Source organism: Poecilia mexicana, unplaced genomic scaffold (assembly GCF_051168715.1).
Source record: "Poecilia mexicana isolate PSO_F unplaced genomic scaffold, ASM5116871v1 scaffold_14, whole genome shotgun sequence".
Classification (NCBI taxonomy): domain Eukaryota; kingdom Metazoa; phylum Chordata; class Actinopteri; order Cyprinodontiformes; family Poeciliidae; genus Poecilia; species Poecilia mexicana.
Window position 1 is genome coordinate 28,042,945 of NW_028263383.1, and position 21,692 is coordinate 28,064,636.

The window sequence follows — 21,692 nt, forward strand, 5'->3', positions numbered from 1 at the left end:
TTTTAAAGGAAATCATGTTAATATTTTATTGAATGTTATTTTTGCAAAATGTAAAGAGGAACATTTCTACAAAAACAAAGTCTTCTCTCAGGATGAGAGCTTCCACTGCATGTTGTCTTTTACCTCTATTTTGAAAAGGCACAATTTTGAGTCTAAATATTTTTCATCTTTCACTTAAAATATTTTTTTCACATTTTAGAAAAAAAACAAATCAGTTTAAATGACTATCTTTTAGAGTTTACTGCATTTTTGTTGAGAATTACCCTCAATTTGTTTCCATGCAGTGTCTTATTTTTTTGTTTCTTTAATCTGGATTACATTGATCTTTTTTAGCAACTGGGAGCAGCTGAAAAAGAGGCTTCATGGCTTTTGTTTTTAAGAGAAGCGTCAAAAGCACATGAGGTGGATTAGCAGCGTTAGTCCCAGACATGTTATTGTGAAATATTGTCTCTTCTTATTTCAAATTGAACTGTTAACATGCCACGTTAGTCATTAGACTGCCACACACCGACACTCTTCAGTCAGAGGTTTCATTAGAGTTGCTGCAAGACTGACTGCTATCAGAGATGCTTTCTGTCCACATTATTAAAATCCTCAAAATGCCTCCATGAAGGCAATTTAATTTCGTTTATGGATAAAAAACGTATTTGTGAAGCAAACTATCACATTCAAATCCGTCATTCCGTCACATTCAAATAGTTAAAAGGCCTGACATCATTTGCTGGTGCCAGGTGGTCATAATGTTATGCCTGATCAGTGTAAAACAGTTGAGGAGATTGCGCTGCTTTGAGTGGGTTTAATAACTGCTCTCGGTGACAGCAGCGTTTCTCCTTTAAAGCCAGGCAGACGGTGTTCTTCGCTCTACAAAAGCCCCACAGTGAGCTCCAATTTAGGGAAACAGACTCCGACACGATGCCATCCAGTTTGGGAAAACATGAGACAAAGAGAAGCCGTCAGGAGAGCTTTTAAAACGCAGTTTGTGTTGCACAACACTTCAGAGGAAGGATGGTAGTCGGCAGAAGAACGTTCAGTGGGCCGAAGTACATGAGAACGTCCAACATTTACATCAGAGGTTCAGGAAAATAAATAAATCGATTCTGTAAAGAATCGCAATTCCTAGTCCTGGGAATTCTGAATGGATTAAGTTGCATGTCTTTGCCTATTTGCACGTATACTGCATGTCACGTTGTCTAGACTGAATAGAAAAACTTGCGTCTGAATCGAATTGTGAAGGTAAAAATTGGAATCGAATCGCTAGACAATTCGATACATTCGCTAGATTCTCATCTGCAATCCTACATGTGCGGAAGTTGGTCCAGGACAGGGACACACCCAGAAACACCAAAGCTTCTGAATGCCACACAGAGGTGTGCACTAGCTCATGTGTTGAAACCAGAAGATGGACAGAGAGGGAGGCAAAGAGGGATTGAGTCAGACTGCAGCTGATCCGACCAGCGGAGGAGATGTGACAATAGTCCCTATTCAGCGCAGCCAGAGAGAGACGGAGAGAGAGGCAGCCGCAGAGGCCGAATATTGTCATGGAGGAACGTTAGCCAAGAGCTGAAGCGCTGCCAAGATTCAGCCAGAGATCAAATCTGGCTTTGATGGCCAACAGTGACCCCCTCCTTCCACCACACGCCTACTCTTGTGTGTCTTGGGCACTGTACAAACCTTCCTGTATGAATTCATTCCTGTTTGTTCTGTTTACAGCATCAAATGAAACTCAAACCGCTTTGTTGTCAGTGAAGGTTTCTTGCTGTTCAACATAATGAAAATGACAGCAGTCAAGGCAAGGGTCTAAATTCTGAGGTCCTCTGGACGAGTAAAACAAAGTTTTTCTCTCCATCGGCTCACAGCATTAATATTAGCAAAACTATTTACGTATTAGTCATTACTGGACTGATCTTTAATGTCCTGATGACATTCAGGTATTGACAAATTTAAACTTCTTCCATAAATTCACTAAATTCTTCAATCTGTTGACAAATTTTTTCTGTTTTTATTTTGCTTCATAGTAGGTTATCAAACTAACTTTAAAATCAGCCTAAGACATGGAATCACAATTTACAAGATTTTTTTTTATTGTTATTTTAAGTCAGTAACCATGAAGGAAATCCAAGTTTTTAAAGCCTGAATCAAAGCAGATGTATCCTTGTTAAATCATAAGTTAATCACATTTGTTTGGTCGGGTTTTGTTAGCCTGATTACTGCCAGGATCAGCAGAATCAATAACTCGCCTAACAGAACCCATCTAACAACATGAAGTAGACCAAAAGAGCTCAAAAATCAGCATGTTGAGCTAAAGAACAGATGAGAAAAACATTTTTCTTTTTCTCTCATAATGAATTTTTGCTCAGTTCATATAGAGTTGTGTTATTTTTGCCTGAATAAATCCAGAACCAGGACAGAAAAAGGCGGATCGGTGCGTCTCCAAGGAAACGGAAGAGACATAACGGAGGACGTTTGCTGCGTCCCACTGCTCGTCTCAGTCGCTGATTCTGGAAACGGGCCAGCTGGCTAAAGGGAGTCGACCCTCTGCACTCTGTTTAGCTCAGCACATGAATGATACTTAACCTTTGAATGTCACCATATGCAATATTCAACACGTACACAAAGAGCAAAGAAAACATGCAGTCTGTGACGGTGCAGCAGCCACTGGTGGACTTATCATCCAGCAAAATTTAAGTGACAGACCTACAACTGCTGCACTCAAAAGCAACAACATGTTTAGAATGATGTATACCTTACACTTCATCTGCAGTATAATTAATATTTGCTGCAGGGGAGAGAATGCAGGTTTACAGTCTGATCCAAACACTTGGGAAAACACTTTCTGTCACATGAGCCAATATCACCAGAGGAAGTGATTACAAGCCATAAAAACTTAGTTCTTATTTTTTTAAATCTATTTTCAGCATCAAGAACAAGATTTATTGATTCTGTCTTTAAAAACATTCTTATATTTTCCTCAATTATAATAAATCAATAACATTTATATTTGGATGTGTTCAGGTTTAAGAAATGACTCCTTAACCGTGGCATCGCCTGAATTTCACTAAGTATGTTTTAAGATATATTTACAGTAAAGCAATTGTTCAGGACATTAATAAAGCAATTTTTTCTTAAGATAAAATTTCCCCTGCTGAATAAATATCCTCAAGTAAAGGTTGGATGTTTCAGAGTGAGATTGTGCTGCTGCTAAAAAAGCTGAATTTATTCAGAAACTTTTTCCACGTTGACTCGTTAGCAGGGAAAGTGTTGAACTGGAATGTTGTTACTGTCGGGTATTCCTCCGTAGCGCCGCGGACCGGGGAACGAGGGAGCACGGCGGCTGGAATGTGTCGGAGAACAAGAAACCGAAAGTGGGAATCAGGCGGAGCGGTGAAAGCGTCTCGTCATGTTCTACCAGGCCCCATTTCTCACAGTGTGATTCCTCACAGGGGCTTAACACACAGATGATTACTATACTATTACTGCTGCTGCTGCAGTTGTCTGGCACGGAGACATGACTGTAGCGGTCCCCCGCCCCATCTCCCCCCACCCCCCCGCCATTCGTTCCAGACTGGAATGCCTATATTTAGAGCGCTCCTTTCCGCTGTTATGGCTGTTGAATCATTAGCCTCGTTTAACCCTTCTTTACCTCCAACGAGCCGACTGGCGGAGGGCGAGCCCCTCAGGGGGAGCTCCTAAATCCTGCCTGCACCAAACCAGAGCCTCCCTTCCAATGAATGACGGCGAGTGTTTGGAGAAAACCTGAGGAAGAACTCAAACACTCGATAATAAAAATAATAGAAACGCTCCTGGCCTGGGAGGGACGTCTGTCTCTCATCTTATTTTGTTTGACATGTTTGAGGGATGGTGATGTTGACTGGCTAGTTGGAGGGCGTGACCTTTCATCCGCTGCACCCTCTGGGGGACGTTGTCCACATGTGGACGAGCATGGAGGAGAGAGAAGCAGGCACCGTTTATTTCTGCGAGATTTTATGATTCACATTTAAATGACCTACATTTCCGTTTCTGGTACTGTAGAGCCGAGGTCCAGATATGGACTTCATGTCATCTGCTGTAACACAGCAAAAGTCCACGGACTCCCTGTCAAAACTACCGTAGGTTAACGAAGAAAAGCAGCAGAGAAAAGGAAGAACTGAGACGAGAGAGAAAGGTTTTAATTCAGACCGGATGGACTCCGACATGTTCTTTCTTTCTGTGTGGAGATGAAAACTTGTCTTCAGAGAGAGAAAAGCATTAAACTTTACGATGTGAAGAGCAGCCAAGAACCAAAAACCAGAATTGGAGCACAGAAAAACAATTATTAAAATAAGCAGTTTGACAGATCCGTCAGTCAGATTATTGTCTGCAGATTGACCGGTGGAGCAGGTATTAACTGTTGTCACTGTTTACATTGGAAAAAGAAGAGAGAAAAAAGGAAATGTTCAGATTTACTGTGTTTTCCTCATTGTATTTTACTTGTAATGTTAACCTGTATGGTTTTATGTTTTATTATGCAGCTAAGCTTTATTATATGTAGAGCCTTTAACAATGGGGTGTGGCCTCCACCTCAATTTAAATTTTTGCTTTACGAACTTCCAGGCTAAAATTATAAATAAGAAATGGTTCTTAATGTTTTGCCTGTTGAAATAAAGGGTCAACTAACTTGTGTACAACTCTGGCGCTCCAACAAAGGAATTTGATAGAGATTTTTGTTGTAATTTTTAGGGTGAGATTTTCACAGATTTATTAAACATCTTCTTAACCTGGGAATCATTACGCCAGACACAAAGTTTTCTATGAACCATTATTTTAATGAGACTGGATCAATAAATGCATGGCGACTTTAAGTAAAGTGGCTTGGGCACATTTAAATTAATTAAGCTTGACAAAAAAATACCTGAAAGTTTTTTAAGAAACATTGAAACTAAAAATTTTCTAGCCAACCAACAAAATAAAATAAAAAATAGCTTTGTTTCATTAGAATATTCCTGGGACAAAATGATAACAGAGGTTCATTCTAATTAATTATTATTAAATTAGGTATAATGCCTTAAAAGTAATACTTATAACACGTTTCTGGCCCTGTTGCACACACTCCAGCCCAGTAGGGGGCAGGCATGCGCCTCAAGGTCGTTATTCAACTATAAAGAAGCTGCACAGAGTGAATAGTGCTGCAGCAGCACTGAAGTCTAGCCGAGGAAAAGATTCAGAGACAAAATCAGCAACACGGTATGAAATTATTTGACAAAAATGTAAATAACTGAAATTAATCTAATGAATAAATCACACTAATATATATATAAATATTTATAGTATGACATTTTCTCTTTGTGAGAGCCATATTGGTCTGTAAATTAATGCTCAAACTGTCATGTTTAACTAATCTTCAGGAACAGCTTAAAGCTATAAACTTATTCCGAATCCTAATTTTTTCTTGCAACCTTTGAGGGGAGCATATTTTCAGATGTATGCAGCTGCAGGCAGATCATGATAGTTTAAATCAGAAATAAAATGAAAGAATCAGAGAGATGTGATCTGTACATTTCAGTTTTTACCACATTCTGAAATTATTTAAATCTAACCTCAAATGTACAAGAAGACAAAACCAAATGCAGGTTTTATGCTGAATTCGACAAATGAGGACAAAATGGAAAGGTTTGTTAATCTTCAAAAGTTTAGAAATATAGGAAATGCCTAAAGTTCAAGATTTTCAGTCAAAAGGAGTTTTAATTTTTATTTATTTATTTTAATCTCAAGACTCTGTGACTAAACATGGACGCTCTAAAGCAGCCGCAATACTCCGGACATCTACAACAGAAATTTGACACAGTTGACTCCTCCCAAATTAAAAGCAGTTCATCAGCAGCGGCAAAATGCTCCAGGCCAACCACACATCTGCTGAACGGGGATTTACTTCCTCCTATTTCCATCTTGGCACCTGCATCGTCCTCGCCTTCCCATATACGGAGCCGAGCGCTGATAAACAACGTCAGCCTGCCAAGTTCTCCCTGCTTGTTGATTACTGTTGGGTCTGTCTTGATTTAGGACGAGCGGGACTAATCCGAGATGATGCGATGTGTCTGTCAATCATAGCTCCGGTTAGTCAGAGAAGGCTGATTGGAGACGGGCGGATGAGCCTAAACAGCCCAGCTTCACACGGTAAGAACAACGCATCCTGATTTATGAAGCAGGAGGATACGTTGGCGTTTTCTCCTGGATTTTGTGCAGCCGAGGCCAGTGGTCATGAAGGTGCATCTGGGTGTCTTCAGGGGCGCGCGCGCACGTGTGTGTGTGTGTGTGTGCGCGTGTGTGTGTGTGTGTTTGAGGTCCTTCCTACCGGTGTGGATCTGCCGGTGAGCCTCCAGGGATTCCTCGGTCTGGAACTGGGCGCCACACTGGTCACAAACGATGGCCTTCTCTCCAGCTGGGCAGAAAGAAAGAGGCAGATAGTTTTTAAAATTGAAGTCTACAGGACCTTTACATACAAACATGTAAGACAACTCAGTTTTTCTCCACCTTTTGTTGGACACAAAAAATACTGAAAATGAACACCATGAAGGCAAACTGTTAAATGAGAAGCCATGTCAGCAAGAGAGACTTAGGCAGATTTACAGCTAATTGGTACAATAAAACCAGAAGAAATTGTTTTAAAGGGAGTATTATGTACTTTCCAGGCACATAATGCCAGTTTATAGCACAATCAAGTAACTTTGTTACCTTCAGTTCTTATAAAATGCTGTATATATCAAACATAACTTTAAAATAATCTGACTTTGCCTCACTGTCTCTTTAAAAAGCTCCTACGTCTTCCGACATGTCCCCTTCAGATAATTGTCACAACAATGCTCCTCCACGATGCTGTTTACTACCCTTCTTAGTAGCTCAGCAGATGTGGAGTTTCACCAGGTAATCGCTGCTGCTGCTAGTCTGGAGGAGCTCTGAGGACGCGGTGGAGGGGAAGCTCAGTTGGGGACTGCAGCTCCAAGGCGACACTTTGTGAGAGCAAGCATTTAGGCTCCCCTGAATGGTTGCCTAAATGCTACCATTTAGACATTTAGGAGATTTAAAGGATTTCTCAAACATGCATGAATTAATTGAAACAACACCCCAGGCATGTTTTTGATAACTGAAGCATAACAAAAAAACAAACAAAAAAACCCTGTGAATTTTGCATAAGAACTCACTTTAAGCTAAGAGGCAATTAAATTCAAGAAAACATGTCCTACATAAAAAAAATATAAGCACTACAGTGATCTCTGGGTTTAGGAACAACCCCCCAGAAATACTGCAGAGCTCCCCTGAAACACTTAGAAGATGCCTATTTTAATAGTTCAAAAATCAAATATACCTCAATATGCATTAATACACTGAGTGGAAATTATATTAGCACAACCACAGAAGCTAACATCTACAGTCTTCATCATTTCCAACAATCACCATTTAGGAGAATGAAAGGAGCCCCTTGACTGGCTGCTCTGGAAACATCAGCCAATAACGTCTCAAGTAGCATTATGCTAACTATCTTAGCTTCCCAAGCTGAATTTTCATCCCATTAACTTAGATATGAAATAACCTATGAATAGCTGGGGGTTAATTGTACTTTGTTTCATAAACTGATATACCAGAGAATCAAAAATCATTTCTTCATCCGCTGTTGAAGTAAGAAAGTCTCAGGGGGACGACTCAGAGGACCATTTTGGATCTGAACATGTGTGAAACATTTCTGAAGTTGATCCACCTTTCATATTCCGCATGGAGGATCTGCTGATGCTTTCTCTATGGTCCAAGTCTGGTAACCACAGTCCAATGTGTCTGTCTGTCCATCCTACCACACATGAATAACTTGGCTACATTTGAGACACTTGTAGGACTCCAGTCACCAAGCTGCAGATTTTAGTGAGGAAACTTGCATGTTTCCATTCACTCTGTTGTGATAACATGCTGTAATTTGCACCATACCGTTTCATTTTTAGAACTTTTATGAATATATTTGAATGTTTGATGTGTTGTTCTCTGTAATTTAGCTTTCAGTGCATTTAGCACTCTAATCTGATAAATCCCTCCATCCGCCCTCAGACTGGTCAGACTCCAGACTTGGAACTTCATGAATATGCAAATTGTGGCAGAGGGTGTCATCTCCTTCCCCAGACACGAGTTCTGTGTTCCGATTCTCCTGCACAAGATGATTAAACGTCAAACAAAATGTAGTTAGGAATATGATTTGCCTCTGCACATTTAAAGACTTTAAGTAAAAAGAGGACTGCATATTGCTCAGTTGCAGTTATGAGCTCTGGATCATGAATCGGAGAATGAGAGCTGTGAAACAAGCCGCTGAAATGAGGCTGCACTCAGCCTGTTGCCCCGGCGACTTGATTGCAGATAAAAAATAAATAACGATTCTCATTTACTACAATTCCAAATCAATGTCTCAAAATTGATTTAAAAAACTTAAATATATTCTGTAAAGAGGAAAAAAAATTGTTTGCCTTCTCTGTTGAAGGCAAACATTTGGACTTATTCTGTTTTTTACTGAATTCCAGGGAAGATCAAGTTTGACATGAGTTTCGCCGTGTTTGAGGTTCGTTAAATGGAGATTGAGAACTTGGAGGAACGCCGCAAATGGACGGAATGAACTTTAATGTCTCCATTTGTGATTCTGCCTTGCAGAGAAGACGGGAGTAGATCATGAAGATAATTTTCATTTCTGAAGCAGAAATCATTATGAATAATCGCTTGGAACAAAATAAAAAATCTATTTTGAATCAAATTGTGTCCCCAAAATTAGTAAGAGTAACAGATAGTAAGAGATTCTCAGCACTACTGAAAAGACTGCATTGATGCATTGAGAAGTTCTCAACGCATCATTACATATTAGCCTTACCACAAATTTTTAGCTGGACTTAAGTCTGGACTTTGACTAGGCCAGTATATCTAAACCATTGTATTTTATCTAATGCTTTATATTTCGGGTCACTGAGACTCCCATCCATCAGCATGATGCTATCAGCGCCATGTTTCAGATAACTAAAATATCTCTAATTTTTCATTTTACTGAATGAAGAAATATCTGAAAAACAACAATTTTGACATCATGAGAACTGTAACAGTCCTCCTACAGCACAGCTATAATTAAATACACATTAATGGCCCTTTAATGTGTCAAAATGTCTTGCATGACTTCTCTTCACTGTTAACCCCAGAACACGATCTTAAAGCTATCTAAATAATGTTGGGCAAACCTCCAGCTCCGTTGCACAACATTCTGCTTCTGTTTATGCAAGACTTCGGAGAAGCATGCAGCCATCGAGCTGCAGGATGGATTGCCATGTTGCTGCGTACTTCATCAACATGTCCAACCCTGAGCAACAATAAAAGAGGCAGAGACAGGAGGCCACATGTACATCCACGCAGGCCGCCGTTGAAGGGCGCATCGGATCAAACCGAGGCAAACGGCTTTTTATGGGTTGGCAACAAGCTCCGTACATGCCATACACATCACACATGAAACATGCTAACTGCCTTTTAACATCTGGTTGTGGTGTGTGCAGAGCAGCTGTGCACGCGTATGCATGCGTGTGTGTGTGTGTGTGTGTGTGTGTGTGTGTGCATGCGCGTGCATGTGCGTGCATGCGTGCGCTGCAAGCACACAACGATCTCCTCTGACTAGACCTTGGTTTGTTCTTGGCATGGTCTTCTGGGTTACGACACCTCGACAGAGAGAGAGAGAGAGGGAGAACAAAATGAAAACAGGAAGCCAATTCTTAGATGACAGAGAGAGAGAGAGAGAAAAGTAAGGGAGCGATGTGCTGGTGTGGTTTTGCAACCGCAGTGACATTAGGGAACGGCTTGTACTGTAATAAGCTCCACCAAAAGCAGAAATGACACGAACCGTAACATGACAAAGAGTGCCAGCCAGCCACCGGAGGCGCTTACGCAACAAGTTATGCAAAAGACGGGACAGCACACATGTGATCGTGACTAGATCATGAGCCGCTGTAATGCAACCTAAAACGCCTGAAAATCCCGGATTAATCCGCAATATCACAGCATGCATTTCTATTTGGGAAAATTTTCAAAATGCAGAGCTTTGGAGACAAAAAACAGTTTTTAATTGGCTGCAAGTTCAGGAGGCATCCTTCGTAGAGCGAGCTGCAGATGAGCATATGGCTGAAATAGCTTGGCGAAAGCATCCACTTAACCTTTGGAGGAGAGAGACGTGCAGAGAAGATGTAGACAGATTCCCTCATTGCTGCTGATCTGCATTCATCACAGCCTGCCTTTGTTGCGGTTGAAACTTCGGATTCATCGCTGCGCTATGTGTGATTATTACTTCTGTGAGCCGCAGCCGCTCGGATAAACTTCTCTGGACCCTTTCCACGTATCGATCCGGCTCCATCGACTGGCCTCGCGGAAAGCACCAGGGATGATTTTATGACCACAGGAGTGCAACTCCAGCTCCGTCACGTGAAGCTGATGGATTACATCAAAGTAAATACACATTGTGGTTCAACAATTCATCAGCTTCCATTATTGGGTGCAAGTTACCCGGAGCGGCGCGGCTCACTGAACAGCTGCTTCCCCACGTCACTGAAAAACTCAGATGCTGCTGCCATTAAATTCAAAACGGAAAAGTTTTTATTCCACCTAGAGAGCCATGCTGTGTGTTTATTTCTGCTAATTCTAGCTTGCAGCTAAAGAAAGCCCAGAACTTAGAAAACTTGAATAATAAATCAAAACAAACAATAAAAAGCGATTGTTAAAGCAAATCTTTTTTCATTGCTTTATTGAGTTCCCCACTTCTCTTTTCCATCACCATGATGTTCCCATCACTCTGTGAGATGGATGGTAGCCAGGGCATGGATTCGAAATATTGCATCGAAGCACTTTGCAAATGTGATCTTGTACACTTTTATATTTCAGTGATGACTGTGATAGGAGAGGTTGTGCAACTCTATCAGAAAAAAAATAAATGTGTGTGTGTGTGTGTGCGTTATTGCCTCCAAAACCCTGGGGAATCTGCTGCCATGAAGATGTTTAGCACACAGGCATCAACAGCCTCCATGAAGTGGATGTGCAACAGGATCTGGTTGGTTAAAAAGTGATGCATTCAATGTTGATGGAAAGTTTAGTGGAAGAAAAGTGTGGCAGAAAAAAAGCTGACAAGATTGTGAAGATAAGCCAAAAAAGAGTCAGAATGTGGGCTTCGATAGTGTGCTTGATTGGTGTCACACTGAAAAAAAAAGAGAATGAAGCTCCAACTTAAAAAAAAATCTTTAATATGATAAACTTCCTGTTAAATTGGATAAACATAATTTGATAATTTGTAACATCAGTGCAGCAGAACCTCAGGCTGATCTCCATGATACGCTGCATTGTGGCAGCAATTCCTGTAAAAGGAGGTCCAACCAAGAGCCAAGCGTACGTACTGTTCATTAGGTTCACATTCACGTATTGAAAACTATTTTTAAGTTGGTTTGATGACATTTTATTGGTCGGAACTTTTGGCCCTGATTAGCTGTAAACCAGAATAATCAAAACTTAAAATATTTCAGTCGGCGTGTTTACATCCCATACCGTCTCCACATTTTGAGTTACAAAAAATATATTTATTTTTCAATGATATTCTAATTCACTGACCTGTGTGTTGTTAAAAAAAGAACATTCTGAGCTTTCTTTGCTCAACTACCTGCAATTTTTCAATAACTGTTTTATTAGTTTCACTCTGCGGTCACTAACGGCAACAAGGTGTCGTTTAGATTAACACTTGCATGGTTAGAAGTAATAACTGTGACTTCCCGACAGTGATTGAACACCATAACCAGTCTTCTGGGAGGCCAAGAGGAGTGTGCTAAATGGGCCAGGGATGGGATTTTAGTGCAGGGCACGCCCCCGCTTGTGGCACAAGCACATAAATTGTTGGGTAGGAGGTTAGGGGGGTGAGGGGGTGCCTGCATGGTGCCTTGCTTCAAGGAGAAAGGAGCTGCGTGAGGTCACTGCAGGGCAAGGAGAGGAGGAAGAGAAGAATTCAGGGTGCACACGGCCAGGCAACCACCCGGCCAGATGCCCGTCGCTCCAGTTAGCCGGCTAAGTGCTAACAGGGGGCCCCTCCGCCTGCTAATAGACTCCATCAGCCATTTTCAGTGCCAAATTAAAGGGATAAATCTTAAGGCCCCTTTGATCACAAGACGGAGAAGTTGTTAGTTTGGAAAGGCAGAGCAGCCTGGGGAACGGGGGAGTCATGCTGTTTGTCTTGCTATGTGTGCTCTAAATGATATACATGCCTGCAGAGTCCACAGCAGAGCAAAGCTTGGGTTTCAGTGGCTTCAGAAGACAAAAGAAGAAGATCCAAGAGAAGCAACTAAAAGTTTAGAAAAGTAACGCAAAAAAAAACAAAAAAAAACTGAAAAATCTCCGTAGCTGCTGGGGGGAACCACTGAGTCACAGCCACATATTGGGCCTTAGCTGACATAAGACAAAAAAGGTTACACAACCGGCGTTGAGTTTGCGTGTGTGTTTTTGAAGGAGGGAGTTGAGGGGGGATATGGTGTGGCGATCAGGTGCCACATGCAACCGAAGCCGCTTCCCTTTTCGCTTCCCTGTTTGAAATGTTGCACAACTGCTGTTGCAGTGCGCTGCAGCTCGGTTATTTCATAAAGGCCTGTAAGTGAGAAGGAGCAAACCTCCACCAGATAGGACTGACATAACAGTGGTAGTCCCTCCGTCTCACATGTTATGACATGAAAACCTTTTTTTTTTTTTTTTTTTTTTTTTTTTTTTAATAGTCTCATATAACTGACAGTCACAATGAGATTAGCTGCTGCTTCTGGAAATATCTCACTCCTGCTGGAAGCGCTAACAGAGTTCGCTAGTTGATGGAAGACGATGACTGCAAATTTACAATCGGTGCTCTGCCGCACAAATTCCAGTACTGAATCAGCAGTATTTGCCAAAAACTGATGATGTTTCCTGGATGACTTAGGTGTAAAATGTCATCATGAAGACTTTTTTTTAAAAACCTTTTACCATTTACTTGTAGGCCGGAAAATAAACAACAAAAAAATGAATCAAACAATTTATATGGTGATTTTCTTTTTAGCTGTGCAACAATAAACTAAGCATGCAATATTTTACTTAAAAAAATGAGGGCGATTTTCTGTAGGAAAGTGATGTAAAAATCATAAAACAGGTTTTGCACATTTAAAAGTGAGGGATCCTTTTCTCAAGCAAGATAGAAAAACACGCAGGCGATGCTCACGATGAGAACACTTAGCTTATTTAGTCATGTTTAAGAAATTAGAAGCAGATTTTCATGCTTTTGAGTAAAAGTCACAAGATAAATGTGTTCCTCTTTACAATAAGATTGAAGTGTATGCAAAAAGTTGTTAAAAGATGAATGCTTTGTGCTTTTAGCAACATTTTCCAAATGAAAAGAAGAATTTTTTTTTTTTTGTCGGAAATAATTTTGCCTGAAATAAAACCAAAACTCGGCATCAGCGGACATTCTTAAACTGCAGTCGGGGGGCCGCATAAAACCAGCCGGGAAGCTCCTCACAGAGAGCCAAGCTAATGAGACCCAAAGAGTGGAGAATTTAATTTAGGGCGAGATTTAGTTAAAGTACAAATATTTCCATCTACGTACAAAGGGCCACAGGTTTTAGGCAACACAGAAATAAACATTAAACATAAAATATAATCCCAGTGAAACAAAAGCATAAACACTGACCCATCTTTGTTTTTATTATTTCCAGTTCGGCTCTCCCACCTGAACCTCCTCAGGCAACGTCTCGTATGTTTCTCATTCAGGGCAGATTCGACTGATCTGCTTTTATTTTCCGTTTCGTGAAAATCTAAGTGTACATGAAGAAATGCGACACGTGCTCGTTACATAGCATCCCACTTCTACAATACCAAATTAAAGCGTCTCTGGTTTTAAAATCCGTCACTTGGAAAGGGCAGCGCTCAGGGCGACAGAAAAACAAAACGGTCTCATATTCTGCACAATTTTCACTTAAATCCTGCTGGTCAAATTAGGAAAACTTTGTTCTAACTATTTAAGTCCATGCATCAGTAGATAAATTATATTGATGGATTTCTAAAAGATTGTAATCAATATGATATTTTCAGAGATGCATTTTCTATCTTCATTTGTTATAGATTTTAGAAGACAAAGCCGGTCCGACATCAAAGAAAACCAAGATTTAGTAATAAGGAAAAAAAAAAAAAAAAAAAAAAAATATATATATATATATATATATATATATATATATATATATATATATATATATATATATACATATATTTATTTATTTGATCAGTGCATCTCTGATTATTTTAGTAGCTGTTGGAATCATTTATACTTTCCAGTTTGAAATAAAAAAGAAATTTTGTCATAAGTTCTTGTTTTAAATACCACATTGCATCACACCTGATATAAGCTCAGTAAAAAGTATGAAAATAATATTTAAAATAGTTAAAAATTTCAATTTCAGTAGGAGTTCAAAACACAAACAAAAAAAGCTTCTTGAAGCCGTTTTTTATTCTATCGAACTCATAATTGACCTTGGGACTTCATTACTGCAACTCCACATCTGATAGCGATTAGCTCTGATTCATTCTAGCTGATCAAACGTCTGATAACCATATTAGAGATGGTTTTTACAGGAAGCTAACAACTGCAGAAGCGTTTCACCACAGGAACCTGATGAGGTTGTGCATTAGCACAGGATTCCGGCCTCACAGGGAAGTGATGGTGCATTCGCTTGCCGGCAGTCTCCCCCCTTGACACAAGTGCTGATTCTGCAATTTCCCAGCACGGTGTTGCCACGACCATGTTTGGTGACAGGCTTGTTCCAGCTAAAGATCTGAATGCAAACAAACGTAAGGCAAGTAGAAAAAACTCAATGGAAAAAATAGAGAATAAAATTAAAAAATATAAAATTACAACACTAAAACTGCACCTAATTTTATTTTTTACTCAATTATATTCATTTATTTATTTATAGTGAGTCTTTCAATCTGAGTTGCACCAAAACTATTTTTTAAATGCAAAGACCTTGAGAAAAAAAAATACTAATAAAAAAAGAAAAAAAATAGGGCAAAGATATTTATGAGTTAATTTAATTGCACATATTTCAATGCATACATTTTTTAATCACACAAATATATCAATATAAATATGTAAAAATAATCTGAGTCAGCGAAGCTACTCAAGCCTAAAATATTATCTCGATGCTAAACATGTTGCAGCAGCACAGACGTCTCCAACACTAACAGTCCACATTTCTAAAGAAGGATTTGTTAAAAAAAAGTTTCAGTTTCCTGAAACACTGGAAAGCTGAATGAGTAGAACAGAACTTTGTACCAACCTGATGGCTGAAGAAGCTCAATAAACTAAAAACAACAAATATCTTTGCTGTTGAGCTCATTCCAAAAGTTAGCTGGGAAAAAAAGGGGTTTAGAATTGAAAATATTTTGTCCAGACATCATTTGATCAGAAAATTTTAACTAAGCCCCACTAAGTAGTTTTTAAAAAAAAAGAAAAATAAAACCTCAGTGTGGTGTGTATGAGGGCATGGCACACATTATCACACTCACATCATGCTCCTCTGCAGTGTGAGCTCATAATGCCACCATTCAGAAGCTTTGTCATTCAGAATAATATATCAGAGACATAAAGAGGCCTTGTTGGTTTTTCGGGGGGGGGAGGGAGGGGGGGGGGATGCCATCCTGGTTTTTTCCACCTCCCCTGAAAGGCTAAATATTTTTTTCGTCACTGGATGCACACTCAAACTTATCAATCCCGTCCCAGTATTTTCTCCTCCATCGGTGGAACCAACACTATGTGCTTCGTTTGCAACAGATGCCCCCCCCCGAGGGAGTCGCAGTCCAAACAGAATCTTTCATCAAAGACAGGCGACGGAGAATTAAACATCACAGTTACAGAGACCGTCTTTGTTCACAGCAACACACAAAAAGTAGGTCACCATGTTGACATGAGAATTAAACATTTCGTCCTGCATCGCAGATTAAGGGGAAACGTGTTTCTCCTTCAACAACCAAGACCATTTTGTCCCCCCCGCCACTCGCCCTTTTGCTAAAATATTTACACGATTAAATGTGTTTAACTTGCAAAATTATAAATACAAAAACAGAACTAAACATGGAACTTCTTAGTGGAAACCGCACAGTCATGCAAAAAATCTTTTGCAAGGACGGATGAAAATAAACTGTCAACAGATCTTACACACCCCGCTGCCTTCGATGGTACGACACTATTTACAATCTGACTGCATGAAAAAAAAAAAAGAGCAAAAAAAAAAAAAACACAGATCTGAGAGCTTCCACAAAGATGAATGCTTGAACAATGGAAGAAGACATAAAGGACCGCTATAATGCATAAAATGAATCATTCGGCTCTGGGAAATTCATTTCATATGAGAGAAGTGTAGTAAACAGGCTGTAGAAAACAGCAGCTGAACATGAAGTAACCACAGGGAATTGATCTTCATAATCACAATTTGTGGAAGAAAATCTAACCCTCGGGAAAGATCTCCATGATCAAGTTACACTCAATCATAAAAAAAAGAGAAGCTAAAAACATATTAATAAAAATGTCTGCAATTTGGCCAAGTAGCTGCGAAGTGTTAATATTTCTGGGTTTTTCTCAACTGACTGAGGAAATTAGAACCGAGTTTGGGCCACTTACCAGCACCGAGGCTTTGAAATATTAGGGTTTCAAGTAGTGATGCACAATATATCGGCATTAACGTCAGTATCGGTTAATGTTAGACATTTTTTAACATAACTATCGGTCCAATGCCTAAAACTGGGTGGATATTAGCAGCCAGTGTTTATTTTCATCTTGTTGCCGTTTGTTTTTCTGGATGGGTGCAGTGAAGGGTATTGCAGGTTTAATTGAAGCAGAGGAGCAACGTATAAATAATGTTTGAAAATATTGGTTATCGCACGTAACAGTAGTATTAATATCGAATACAGATACCGGCCTAAACAATTTGAATTGTTGCATCCCTACTTTCAAAACTAGGGATAGTTTCTGCGATGTTAGAGAAAGTGTTGGAGGGACTGGAGTTGCTGTGCACTTCCAGTCAGCAGCCTGAAAGACAGCCTGTATAGTTTTACTAAATCAAAGAGAAAGAGAAACTTGGATCTTTGGAAACGGCATTAATCTAGATTTAATGCAATATTAATAACAGTGACTATATCATGTCAACGGCTTACATCATCATAAGCAATGAAGATTTTTAAATCATTGTGAAATAATTCTAAATAGTTTAAACAAGATTACATGAATGCTTTCGCAGTAAGAAGCCTGCCTTATGTGTTTGAAGTTGATGAGAGCAGTTTCCAGATTAACTTCGCCCTGCAGCAGGGTCAGCAATGACGTTAAAACTCATCTTTACTGTAAAACAGTAAATACATCCTCAGTGGGAGGTCTGTCGAGTCCAGTTTATTTGTATACAGCGTTTCAGTAACAAGGCAGTTCAAAGTGCTTCTTCACATCCTAAGAGCTTCATACAGCGATCAACTGTGGAACAAGCAATAAACATTGCATTTTGTCAAATGCCATCATCAAAATCATCAGTCACATACACATCAAATATGTTGATCAATGTTGCACTTACTACTAATATGAAGTCCTAAACAGGTGGGTTTAAGCCTTAATTTAAAGGAACTCGAAAGGGTTATGATGAGGAACCTGATTTCACCCTTCAACAGTATCCTCTTGGTCTAAACTCGCCCCTCATTTCTCCCCATTTTCCTTTTCCAAGTCGGGAATTTTTTTGCTGTTAGTCCCTTAAGGCCGACTGAAAGCCTCTCTTGGAGCGTTTGCTTCTGCAACCACAAAAACCATAGATCTTTCAGCGTTCCCTATTATGTACTTAATAAAAGCATTTCAACACGGACATAATTATTGATGAATGCATTTTTTTGAACTTATGCATTAAAGGTTCCAGTAAAATTGTGGCTCTTCATAGCTGGAAGGCAGGACATATTTCTGCAGAAAGTGGCTGAAGGATCTGTCAGGAGTCAGAGGAAACATGGGGGGAGGCAGGGGGCTAAATGGGAAAATAAAAAGGCTAATTACAGTGCATCTGTCAATGGCTGACCAATATTACACTCAGTGGTTTTTAACAGCCTAAACAGGGCAGAGGAGAGAGCGGCAGATTAGTGAGACAGAATGTGAGTGTGTGTCTGAGGCAGACAAGCGCAGTCACCAACGAAAACACAGCCTGGCTGTTCACTGAGCCTACATAAATGGCTTACGTAAGAAAGTACTCTCAGTACCAAAAAACAGCAAAAATCCATAAACACACAGAGACAACACAACCCCCCCCCTCACCTCGGCTCCCCCGTACACACAGATCTACAGTGCTTTAACATACTTGTGAGTTCCTTCGCTCATCCATTCCCACAGCCAAAAAAACAAAACAAAAAAACAACATTTCATCTGTTTCCACTCCAACTTATAAATTCACAGTAGAATAGAAGCAAAACAGAGACAAAAATAAGTCTTAAGTATCAAAGAAAACAATCCTATTCCCTGCATCTACAAGTAAATCTGTTTCACATCCAAATATCAAAACACACCAACTCCTGGGAACACACACAGACACAGTATGCCGTCAGAACAATGAGTACAGACATGGCACGCTCTCTCTCATTCTCCCCTGCCCTCCCGCGCTCCACCTTTGGCGTTATAACGAGCTCTGCCGTACAGTTTTATTTACACCGGCCTCTTATCAGCGGTACAGCAGCACACCGGCTGCCAATTGGAGAGGACAGGGCCCTGGTACTGCCTGTACCCTGTGGTGGAGTAGGTGTGTGCCGCCTTCCTCCCGGCGTAATTTTTTATATATATATATTTTTTTATTTATCAAGTCGGATCCTGCGCCAGACTGCCTCTCAAAATAATAAAAACACTCAGCGAACAGACACACAGGCAGAGGACGGGTGAGTTTAAAATAAGACGCTGCGAACACGTTGTGACACAGGTCTTTGTAGCAACTTAGAGGGATTTACATTCAAGGAGGCAAAGGCAGGTAATCCTCTGACAGCCTTGTCGTTATGCTGGCAAGCAATTTAGCAGATACATTTTTAGCTGCGATAAAGTCTTCCAGGAGGAAAGAGAGAAACGGCAGAAAGCGAGGAGGTGATTTAACCATCACACACAATCGGGGCAGAATACGCATGGCACACATGCTACTTATAAACTGTATCTAAAACACTCATTCAATCACTCGCTCACCGTGTCATCTTCTGTTCACCCTCACCAGGCAGTTTATTAGGTACACCTGTTCCAACTGCTTAAAAACTGCCCAAACAAATGGCAGCAGCTGAATGCGTTTAGACCTGGGGAACATGACTTATTGAAGTTCAAGTGGCGTTCCAGAACGGGTGAGAAAAGGGGATTTAAGTGACTTTAACAATGGCCTGGATGTTGGCGCCAGACGGGCTGCTCTGAGTATTTTAAAGACACACTGAGGCTCACCAAAACCGGACAGCAACAGATTGGAGAGGCATTCCTGGTCTGACGAGTCTTGGCGTGTACCCACACTAGGAAAATCATTTGGTTGTACCAACAGCGGACTTTTTCTTTTTTTTTCCCGTTTGATGAGGTTTGCTTCCATGTTGTGCTTTTTTGCAGGCACACAATAATGTGTCAAAGCCATAAGCGACGATCATTGCTCCCATTTGACAGGAACTTTGAAAACAGTTTTGCCAGATCAGTCACATTTCTGCCTAGCTGGGTTTCACAGGGCTGCATAAAACGTCTCTAGTCAGGCTACTACAATTTGGGTAGCATTTCACATCACTTGGTGGAATTTCAGTAAAATATTAAGCCTAACCCTATCAAAATAGTTGTTAGTGTGTGGCAGTAAAGCAAACAAAACTTAACAGTGTCCTTGCACTCATTTTATTAGTTAATTTATTTTTGAAATCTTTAGGAATGTGGGAATCAGTAATTAAGTCATTGGTTAATCAAGTGTCTAAGAAATGTTTTTGGTCGATGTCAATTGTAAAATACTGCAAGTGAAGAGTTACCAGAACACACAGCCTATGTCACAAAATCTGTCAAGGACAGTTTGTCAGAATTATTTGTACCTCATTACTGATTATTATTAATCAGTAATAATGTGTACAACCCCTGAAAAATAAGTGCTACTACAGTATTAAATACAGAAATAAAAGTTTTATTGTCTTGTTTTGCTAACAGGATTTAGCAGGTTCACTGGAAACAATAAGCAAATTCAACTGCTTCTCCTACTTCAAATAGACAAAAACATACATGAAGGTTAGAGTTACTTCAATTCAGGATTTCTGACTTTCAAGACAAAGGGAAAGACTGGACATTTTCAATGACTAGTTCCCAAGTACTCTCAGTGTTCTACCAGTTTCATCTGTCATCCAATAATCAATCTCAACTGTAGCTGGCAAAATCTGGTTACTCGGTTTAGGTCTACCAGGATTGTCATTAATTTTTGATGAGGCAAAAGTCAGACTTGGCAGTTCAAGCCTGGTCGACCCAATGGGGCAGAAACATGGAGCTCAGGAAAGTCTGAGTCACGCAAGCTGGAGAGTAAATGAGGATAAGGCAAAGCAATCATGAGAAGTGAGCAGAGACTTTAATTAATAAAACATAATTTCCAAGAGAAAGCTTCTTATGGTGCATTTTCGCTCCAGGAACCACAATGGTACAATGTACCACAGAAAACAGGCCTGATAGTTTTCTCTTAGGTAGACTGGAATATTTTGCGTCAGTCAGTTTAAGCAACCCTACAATCCATAAACACTTTTATCTTTAAATGATAAGAGGAACAGGTTTTAATAATTGCAAACACATGAATGTAGATGTACCGGATTAGAGCCATTAACAGCATTAGAACATTATGTTAAGGATATAAAATAGTAATGCTACAATATTGAGATGAATTCATGTTTTAATGTAGAAATTATAACAATCAATTCCCTCATATTGTGACTGTGTTTTAACTAATGTTGTATATTGTTCACAAATTTAATTTTTGATTAATGCACACAACTTGGAAAAAACAAAAAAAATCGGTGTAAAAAAAAGTGAAATATTACAAACTTCTTCAGAGTTGGAAGCGACTTAAATTCAGCTTCAGAGTGTAAGCACTGTGAAATTATTACAAGTTAAGGTTATGGGGAAAAAAAGCCTCTCCTCTCCTCTGGGTGAGGACATAGGAAGTTTGAATCAGCTACATTCATTATTTTTTATTTTTGAGACTTTTCTGTAAGGTGTAGAGTGACACTACATGAGTTATAAAGTGTAATCACTGTTTATTGTTTCTGAAAATGAAAGCTTTTGTTTTTTGTGACTAGATTTCTCCACGAAGTCAGAATCTGCTAATTTTTTTATTTGAAATCTGTTGTAGTTTAAATGTTTCTACACAGTTTGGATTGACGGTACTTAACATTTAAACCATATATCCTGCAAAACAATCAGATCAGTTCTTTTTCTGTTTGTCTTTAATTGGATTCTGGACTTGCTTTGAAGTCACGATTTCCTGATTTGTTTCAGGAAATCGTGAAAATCTATCCCAGTAGGAAAAGTTTGTTTTAATAAACATATGAAAGAAAAAAATATATAATAATTTGAAAAGATCACCAAGATCAAGCCAGCAGCTCAGATCCTGATATGACATTTATCAGTTAAA

General features: G+C 39.7%; 1 protein-coding gene across 1 annotated transcript in view; it reads right to left on the reverse strand.

The window, feature by feature from the left end:
• zbtb16a (zinc finger and BTB domain containing 16a) overlaps positions 1-21,692 on the reverse strand; it is a 173,695-nt gene that overhangs the window by 56,879 nt on the left and 95,124 nt on the right. Inside the window, exon 4 of the mRNA XM_088012456.1 lies at positions 6,329-6,415. Within this exon, the coding sequence (XP_087868582.1) occupies positions 6,329-6,415 (87 nt within the window). The remainder of the gene's footprint in view (positions 1-6,328; positions 6,416-21,692) is intronic.